The following is a 10,077-nucleotide window of genomic DNA, read 5'->3' as shown; positions in this document are numbered from 1 at the left end:
TAATTGTATAAAAATATATTTAGAAAGAATATTCTGGGGGCAGTCCCAGAAGTGATTTACATTACTCATGCAATCATTACACAAAACAAACAATGTATCTAAACAGTATTCTGCACAATATCCATGGTTTTAAGGAATGTGTATTGTAGACTGGAGTGTATCCTGTCTGATATAACCAGTAAAATGTCTGTTATACATTGTGACCTCAATTTTCTACCAAAAATGTTGCTAATATACAGTAAATGTTGCTCATTCATTAGTTGGATGTAAACAATAGCAAACTGTTGTCACATTTTTGAGAAAAAAAATATTTTCCTATTTGGTCAGACATGAAAACCTATCAGCGATAGTGTTACTGTGAATAAAGAATACACGTGTATTTTGTTTCCCCTTACGACGAGCACTTATTTGTCAAACTCTTCACCACATGAGCAGGCACTCCAACTCAGTCCTGGGGGGCTCAATATCCCTCACAGCGGGAAACTATATCAGGTCTCTGTACATCAGCTCTACAGTAAGCTACCTACTGAAGAGCATATCGACCAGGAAGTCCAGTAGATCTGCTTGGCCGATGACAGGACGGAAGAAGAGCTCGGAGATGAGGTTGGGTGTGATGGTCTTGAGCATGGAGGCCGCGAGCAGGATGCCAGCGAAGCGGCCTCGGTCCGCGGGGTGGAGCGGTTGGACCACCTCCCTCAGAGCGTGCTGGGCCTCCTGCTGTAAATCCTCCACGAATAGAGCTGCCGTCAGGTCTTTCACATCTGTTGAGGAGGACAGAAATGTATCATGAGTGGACAAGCTACGCTTTATGCACCGTTGTACTTTTCAGTTGTATATGACATTGCAATAGACTTTTTGTAAACCTACTGATCAGCTGGATTCGCTGGAGTTATTTGATGTTTTGAATTCTGTATGTAGGGAGGTTTATTGGATTATCATGCAGCTGCGGGGAGGTAAAATCCCTACCGAACATGCATTTCCATTGACTGGTTGAAATATTGAAGCTTTAAGGCAAACCTCACCTGGGTTAAATATCATGGTGCCCTTGAGGTATGCGTACTCCTTTGGACTTAAATCCAGACTCCAGAACTTTTTGAGGCATGCCTTGAGTTTGTTCACACCGGCCAAGGTGGGCTGCTCTCTTTCCGTCTCTGAGCTCTCTTGAGAATTCAATAGGATTCTTTTCAGCATGCTATCGGCAGGGGTGTCGACGACGTCAAAGTTCATGCCTTCCTGGGCCAGACCCAAAATAAAGAGTGGCCCCCAGCAACTTTGGAGGAGCGACAGTTGATCGTTCAGTGGGAGTTGGTTGAAAGCAGGTAAGTTCCTCATAAAGTGAATTGTTTTCACCAACACTCCCGATGCCTCTTGGCAAATCTCTGCTGGACTTTTCAAGCACACTGTCCGTCGCATCTCACAGTTGCATCTACGAGGCATAAAGTTGTAGTTCGGGTTGTTGTGGCTTGACTTGTCATTTTCTCGATTGAGGATGTTGTAAAGGATAGCATTTGACTGCCTATCATTGTAATCTGTACATTGACATACGTTATCCATTTTTTGATGAGATACAGAACAAACTCTCAAAAACAAGATGAAAACCTGAAATACATTCAAATGTTCTTGTCCTACCAAGACAGGCTCTTGTTGAGGTGGTGTGTGGTTGTGCAGATGCCTTGCACCATGCTTCTATTTATAAGGACATCCCACTGAGCTAAACTTGTGCACCTTGACCTGTCAATACTCCCTCGGTGAAAAACAAAGTGCCCCTAAAGAGCAGACAACTCGACTGACGGCGTCCCCTAAAGAGCAGATAAGGTTTTCTCAATGGAAACCAAAGGAAAGAGCATATCCATATTGGGCGGGGTGAGCCTAATCTGTGTGACTCGGTCATTACCCCAGGCTGTACCAAGCTACCAAGGACTGTGGGAGTACTCAAGCACTCTGTATATAGCTCCGTTCATTGCCAGCTCACACCTAAGTTGAACATGGGCCAACGTAAACAGGTAAGGGAGCACTGACCTGTCAGTTAAGTCCTTGATCGATGTACCCAACCAGAACTTTTTATTTTTTTTACTAAGTTTAGTTCAAACTTACAAGAGCTAAATATTCCTAAACCAATAGGCCTGCATAACCGAATGGATTTCTAGGATAAAAATGTTACATTACGTCTTACATTGAACAAAAGCTTAAAAAATGTGTTTTGTACAATGCCAGGAATGACAGACGGAATTAGTGAAGAAAAATAATAATGAAACATATTGTAATTCAGTGAGGATTTGGAAGCTACAGCCCTTCTGCCCTAAACTCTGATCCCACCCATGTGTCCCCACCATATATTCCACACTGACTCAGAAGCTTGTCTCATCAATGTGAATTTTCTGGGCAAATCTGGCCGGCAGACTTCTCGATACCCAGACTCAAATTAATACCAGACCCAGACCAAACCAATACACAACCTTTTGAGACACACACACACACACACACACACACACACACACACACACACACACACACACACACACACACACACACACACACACACACACACACACACACACACACACACACACACACACACACACACACACACACACACCAAGAACCAAACTCTTGAGACTGAAACCCAGACCAAGTGTATCGAGAGCCTGACAAGCCCAAGACCAGTTCAAATGTGGGGGGAAAAAAACAAGATCCAGAACGAGACCCAGAGCAAGACCACAAAACGAGACCCAGCTCCCACAAAAAGCAAGGTGCCCTGACACGTTTGTGTTGTGTCACTACTTTTAGTCACATACTGTAACTTTGACAGGAGATATCTTGACCACATGAGTCGAGAGACAAACTATGGTCTGGGACCATGAACTGAGGTCCCAACCTAGACCTGAACATTGATGCTGGGATCCAGACCCAGTGAAAAGACCATTCACACATTTACCATACGTGGCGTCATGTGATCTCAAGACCAAGACAACAAGATCCCGTCTCTGGTTCCAACTAACCCAACCATTTAAAGTATGTAAATATATTTAAAGAGCTTTGCAAAAAAAAAACAGGATTAGCGGGAAATTTGCCTCTCTGGACTTAAACAATCAAGTGATCGATTTTATACGTCTGTCATTGAACAACTCCATGCCATGATTTAATTTGTGAAAAAACACAAATGTGAAAAATTGGTGGATATGGTTTGTTATCTTTGCAGTGCCTAGTACAGAGGTTTGAACCAGATAAGCGGATTACTTTATTAGTCTGATAAATTGACAGGATGTGAGCATGTGTCATACATTCACACCCCTTGAATTGTTCCTCATTTTGTTACGTTACACCCTTGTTCTAAAATGGATTCATTTGTTTCTTCCTCGTCAATCTACACACAATACCCCATAAAGACAAAGCAAAAACAGATTTTTAGAAATGTTTGCATATGCATAAAAAAATTCAAAACCCTTTACTCAGTACTTTGTTGAAGAATCTTTGGTAGCGATTACAGCCACAAGTTCTATTGGGTATGACGCTACAAGCTTGGCACACGTGTATTTGGGGAGTTTCTCCCATTCTTCTCTACAGATCCTCTCAAGCTCTGTCAGGTTGGATGGGGAGCGTCGCTGCACATCTATTTTCAGGTCTCTCCAGAGATGTTCGATCGGGTTGAAGTCCGGGCTCTGGCTGACCACTCAAGGACATTCAGATACTTGTCCCGAAGCCACTTCTGCATTGTCTTGGCTGTGTGCTTAGGGTTGTTGTCCTGTTGGAAGGTGAGCCGTCGCCCCAGTCTCAGGTTTTGAGAGCTCTGGAGCAGCTTTCATAAAGGATCTCTCTGTACATTGCTCTGTTCATCTTTCCCTCGATCCTGACTAGACTCCCAGTCCCTGCAGCTGAAAAACATCCCCACAGCATGATGCTGCCACCGCCGTGATTCACCGTAGGGATGGTGCCAGATTTCCTCCATACGTGATGCAGTGCTTAAATTCCAAACTTCTTCCATTTAAGAGTGATGGAGGACACTGTGTTCTTGAGGACCTTCAATGCTGCAGACATTTTTTTGGTACCCTTCCCCAGATCTGGGCCTCACAATCCTGTCTCGGAGCTCTACGGAAAATTCCTTCGACCTCGTGGCTTGGTTTTTGCTCAGACACGCACTGTCAACTGTGGGACCTTATATATCAAATCACGTCCAATCAATTGAATTTACCACAGGTAGACTCCAGTCAAGTTGTAGAAACATCTCAGGTATGATAAACGAAAACAGGATGCACTTGAGCTCAAATTTTGAGTCTCATAGCAAAGGGTCTGAACACTTATGTAAATAAGGTATTTCTGTTTTTTTAATAAATAAGCATCCATTTCTAATAAACTTTTTTTGCTTTGTCATTATGGGGTATTGTGTGTAGGTAAAAATATGTAATCCAGTTTAGAATAAGGCTGTAATGTAAACTTTTTTTTGAAAAATTCAAGGGGTCTGAGTACTTTCCAAATGCACTGCATGTGTTTGGGTAAGGAGGCGTAGTAAGGGGGACCCTGGTTACCACAACACTATTGCTTCAATATCTTTTATGCTTTTTAGAATATTTTATCAAGCTAGAGTCTTTGATACACTTTTTCAGCTGTCAAATACAGTTTCATAGCTATCAAAATGTCTAAATCAGAGATTTCCTGCTAAAAGTTGTCACGGTCAAGGTCATAAGCTGAACTACTGCAATACAGATATTGCAGGTGCAGGTCGCCGATGGCATCACCAGTCCCCTGAATGCTTGCATGACTTCCACTTTTAGTCACACAATTCTGACATGAGACGGTGCCCATTGGTGTATTTTGAGTAGTTTCTCCTAACAGATGGAAAAACATCAACATGCTACATCTGTGGGATATGAGGGTTATGAAGAACTATTCTACTGGTGTGCTGTTTTTTTTTCATCACTGTTTGCATCATTATTTGGATGAATCCCGATTTTGTTGGGGTACACCTCGACCTGAATTTCAGAAGGGGAGGGGATTTGGCCCCGTAACGGTTTTCTTCCGGTGAAGGAGAGGCAGACCAAAATGCAGCGTGGTTATAATTCATGGTTCTTTAATAATGAAACCATACATGAATAAACTACAAAAACAAGAAACGTGAAAACCTGAAACAGTCCCATGTGGTACAAACACTGACACAGGAGACAACCACTCACAAAACCCAACACAAACCAGGCTACCTAAACATGGTTCCCAATCAGAGACAATGACTAACACCTGCCTCTGATTGAGAACCATATCAGGCCAAACATAGAACTAGACAAACTAGACATATAACATAGCATGCCCACTCAGATCACACCCTGACCAAACAAAACATAGAAACATACAAAGCAAACTATGGTCAGGGTGTGACAGGCCCATGGACTTGGCTGGGGGGATTTTGGAGGAAGGTGTGGAAATAGGATCCGGCCTGGTTCAGCCACTCGCACTAGGCCAAACACCTCAACCTCTCCCCCATAACAAATTGAGTAGCTCACAGGAGGCCAGCGCTCACGCAACATGTGGTTGATGCAAGATGTGGTTTGCTGAAATACATTGGTGGAGTGGTGTGCATAATTGGTGTGCGTCTGACTTGAAATCCATAATTTCAGATATAAATCCCTTATTGAGTAAGGAGGAAGAGGCAAACTGGCTAAAAAGGCAACTGAATTTAAGACAGACAACATTTCTCTGGCAATAACCTGTTACGGTCTGCACAGGGAGGTGTGAGATCGGTATTGCGTCGTCTCCTAGGGCTCTTTTGTAATGCATCTGTATTCTCAAGGGTGTAACTAGCTAGTTTAACGGAAACATGGGGATATTTTGCCAGATACATTCTCTACAGGGATATAGTCAGACATGCAGGTCTCCACTTCCCAGGCCAAGTATCCAGGTATTGTAAATCGTGAGGCATGCTGGCAGTTGTAAATGCCTTTGATAAGGCTGTTTTTTTTATTGAGGCGAGGAGCAGTCTGAGACGGGCACGGAGGACAGACGCTTATCACCGTAGAGATAGTAAAAAAAAAAAAAAGCAAACACTGTCCTTCATTCTGGAAGAATGTCGTAAGGGCTGCATTCTTCGATCTTTGGAGAACAAGACCCCTAAAGTGCTACATTTGCTCTGAGGCGTATGACGCAATGGCCATCGCTGTCACCTGCGGTGACGTCCTTGCAACAAGTTGTTGACATGCTTTATTGCTTTCACACTGCTTTTAATACACCCCAGCCAATGTCTAATGCCTCTACTTTCAGCTTGTTACACTGTTTATACTGTGTTGGAAAAACAGAAACATTTGATAGCAATCATTACTGGAACTTTTCCCGTGAGGAAGTTTATTGCGCAGTTCCACCAAGAATTTAATTATTGCCATACTATACAACTGTAATTATCGTGGTATATTTCTTTGTCATATTCAATTCCCCTGAACAACATCACGTACTAAGCACAGGAATAGATAGTAAACTGCAGCATCTCTCCTCTCTGCTACCACGGTCATTGAGTTCTAGAGCGGGGAATTACCTTCCTGTCTAACTCGGTGTGTGTACGGGCACAACTCTTATTGGCCTTGATCTACTATACATGTCACAAAGGTTCACGAGTCAACGTTCTTGTGGGCACCAGACCCGGTCGGTGACGTCGCCTCCTCGTGACAGCATGTCGAACTCCCAACTGGACGTGGAGCTCCCTCAAATGTGTACAGGAGGCCAATATCAAATCAAATCACACTGTATTTGTCACACGCGTTGAATACAACAGGTAGACCTTACCAACAATACAGTTCTAAGACAATAGAGTTAAATAAAATATTTACAAAATAATAATAATAATAACAATAATTAGGATATATACAGGGGAGGGGGGGTAGAAGCTGTTAAGGAACCTATTGGACCTAGACTTGTCGCTCTGGTACCGCTTGCCGTGCGGTAGCAGAGAGTACTGTCTATGACTTGGGTGACTGGAGTCTTTTGGTAGTTTTTGGCCTTCCTCTGACACCGTCTAGTATGTGTATATCATGACGCTTACAAAAGGATGTGATTTTCATTGCTTCACTGTTTGGATGACTAGTCTTTTTCGTGTGCTTTTTCTTATTTTCACTATTAATTCAGTTTTATGGGAAATACAAATATTTGTTTCAATTCCTCAAGAGTTTGCTGTAGTTTTGGAGACGTATACGTTGCCACCATTTTATTTCTCCAACTCTATTTTAATTTGACCTGTATCCTAAACTCTTACTGAAGGGTTCTGAATTCAAAGTTGAGAGACCCTTGTGCATTTCATCAGCCCCATTATCTAGACTTTTCAGGCTGAAGTGGAATTGTGTCACTTGGTGTGTCAGCACCCAGAAGCCACCTATATTTCTCACTTTATTGTCTCCAATTCAAAAATACTGCCATAAAAGCAGAGTTCAAGGCCAAGGAGAGGCCTTCCTCTTTGTCATCTCCAGGTTGCTGAACTGTGATAACCTACAGCTATTCTACAATAGTTGTGTCGAGGGCAAGACAGTAGTAACAAAGGAACTCAGAAAGAGATTGATTTTCACAGCATTGCATGACATATGTTGTTACGTTTTACACAGAGCTTCCTTGTGGAAAATAAGGTTGTGATTCATCGATTCAAATAAGCAAGTAACCCGTTGTTCCAAAGTCTACGTTGGAGGGACAAAACCTGTCAAATATGACCATCTCATCAAGACTGCTCAGGGTTCTGGGTAGGGAATTTGGGATGCAGCCTAAAAGCCTAAGTGGGGTCCTCTTCTCATCTCAATTTCTGCACTGATCTGAAACACCTGGACATTTGATCGCAAATCAGCGATTTGATCGCAAATCAGCCCCTTCAGTATAAAGGAATGAGAAATGACGAGACGACACAACCCTGGTAGCAATACTGCGCACCATCCATTCTGTATCTAATCCAGGCAAATACCTAAAAGCAGATATTATGGGTTATGTGTTATTACATGTATTACTAACCCTGGGAACATTTTAGCGCCCTCTAGTGTTTTTCTAGGAGAAACATGGTCAGCCTTTCAAGCAGTGTTTTTCATTTTTAAACTATTTGCAATGGGTTTACATTAAATTGTATATCAAGCCGTCGTTAAAAATCAATAACCATTTGCATTTCTACTTGCAATTATGTCATGCTTCTTTGAGATAACTAATCAAAAGGACCAAAGAGCAAATGCTGGTTTGTTGCGTGAAATCTATTTATTGATGACGAGGCATCCTGCAAGGAAGACGGGCAGAGTTTCAATCAGTGTCCAACATAGCCAACCCATCCTCTCTTAGTAAAGACCGCTAGATACAAATGACTAATGAACGTTATGAAAAATTGGAGACGGGGGCTGCGTTTCTAACCATCCATGTCATATAATTTTGACTGTGATGAATTAAGCAAAATTACTGGGAAAGTAAACAGTGTACTCAATGCACGGGCATCATTTATCATCTCCTGACCTGATAGACTACCGTATCAATTAAGGCACATGCATTAATCAATTTTCAAAACTTCCCCAACGAACAGGGATGTCACACGGCTACCGTGATTAATCACTGACCAATGTTAATTGATACATTGTGTGTCTGTCTGGAGTGATGCTCCCACTTGTGGGCTGTATACAATTGCCAATGAAACAGAGCAGTGGAATACAGGGACAGTGCAAAAGAAGTCTAGGGTCGAAGGTGAATTACAGTGAGAAATAGTGCATGTTTGAGATCAACAACATTGCAGTCAGACCGTGCAGAATCACTGATCTACAAATCACATTGCGTCCCAAATCTACTCACTATGACACTATGAGATTGATTCTGCCTTCCTTGCCTTGCTGGAACTGAGCCCCTGATCACATTTGAGATAATTTGATACCTGTTGTTGAGCATCTCAATTGTCTAAAAACTAGGCGTTTCCTTTCTGCCATCTAATTTCTTTCATCTGCAATTATGTGTAAGAACATAGGCCTACAAGTGAAAGCCTGGTTATCAGCCTCCATATTTCACCCAGGCTATCATGTCTTTGAGGGCAGATTTTCGAGCTCCCAGTTGTTTTGAATCTTGGTCAGTGCCATCTGTGATCCTTGGGATGTCCCCACCATAATGCCGCGTTCACGTACTAGTCGGAACTAGGAAACTCTGAAATAGTTATACAATTTGAAGTTATACATGTGCTGCGTTCAACGACTCAGCAAGTCAGACATTTCTGAATTTCCTAGTTCAGACTAGCATATGAACCCGGCATTAAACCCCAATCCATAATCATTCTTCTTTTTTTTTAATCGCAAAAAAACAGGATAAATACAAACGGACAATGATAACACATGCTAGGCTATGGGGTACAACAAATTACACAAAGATGAAAATATACAAACATATTGATTGTTTTAACAGCTTTCTTATTAGAATAATGTAGAATGGTCTTAATGTACTGCTTGAATTCCTTATAGAAAACAAGGAAGAGTGTTTTTTTTATTCGTGAATTTACATTTATGAATGTGACATTTTTCCATTAGCACAATTAGATTGAGGTAAAATTGTATTTCTTTATCCTTATTATAGTTAAGGAAACCGAGCAGCACATTCTCCTATAAATAAAGAATATTAACAATTATAAAACTATGAATATCTTGTCATAATTTCTTTACATGTAGACAATGGCTAAATAAATGCTAAACTATTTCTGGATGCGCAACACAAAAAGTACAATCAATGTTATTGTCTTTTTTTGAGTTTCTTCAGGTAATGATTCGCAGGGTAATACTTATGGGTCATTCTGAGGCCTCTGACCTTGTTAACAAGGAAATATTTGTGTGGTAATAACCCAACTTGATTCCCAACATATATTAGCGACCAATGTATTCCAGTAACTTGTGACATAAGGAATGGATACAATATCCCTTTGAAATAAAGATCTGTTCTTCTGAGGGAGCAAAGAGAAACATATTTTCCCTACTGAAGAGTCAACTGGATTAAGCGAGGGTAGGTCAAGAAGAAGAGGTCTGGCTATACCTCTAAATAACATGAGAGTTCCAGATGGAATAGCATCAAATACTATGGCGAACTCTGTAGGTGTAGCCGGGATATTGTAATGAG

The 10,077-nt window shown here is 41.6% G+C and overlaps 1 protein-coding gene across 1 annotated transcript; it reads right to left on the bottom strand.

The window, feature by feature from the left end:
• Positions 1 to 1,872, bottom strand: LOC118367307 (nuclear receptor subfamily 0 group B member 2-like). The gene is made up of 2 exons (XM_035750632.2): positions 1,023 to 1,872; positions 1 to 761 (listed from the first exon to the last, which is right to left on the bottom strand). The coding sequence occupies exons 1-2, from the start codon at positions 1,552 to 1,554 to the stop codon at positions 520 to 522; spliced, it is 774 nt and encodes a 257-aa protein (XP_035606525.1). The 5' UTR covers positions 1,555 to 1,872; the 3' UTR covers positions 1 to 519.
• Between the last annotated feature and the right edge of the window lie 8,205 nt (positions 1,873 to 10,077).

This window comes from Oncorhynchus keta, chromosome 34, assembly GCF_023373465.1.
Source record: "Oncorhynchus keta strain PuntledgeMale-10-30-2019 chromosome 34, Oket_V2, whole genome shotgun sequence".
In the NCBI taxonomy this organism is placed as follows: domain Eukaryota; kingdom Metazoa; phylum Chordata; class Actinopteri; order Salmoniformes; family Salmonidae; genus Oncorhynchus; species Oncorhynchus keta.
This window is presented reverse-complemented; position numbering and strand designations above follow the sequence as displayed.

Excerpts from the sequence above, each read along its gene's own strand:
- LOC118367307 (XM_035750632.2), bottom strand. The coding sequence starts at position 1,554 with ATGGATAACGTATGTCAATGTACAGATTACAATGATAGGCAGTCAAAT. Across the intron at positions 762-1,022 it reads CACCATGATATTTAACCCAG|ATGTGAAAGACCTGACGGCA; the intron begins GTGAGGTTTGCC and ends CCTCCTCAACAG.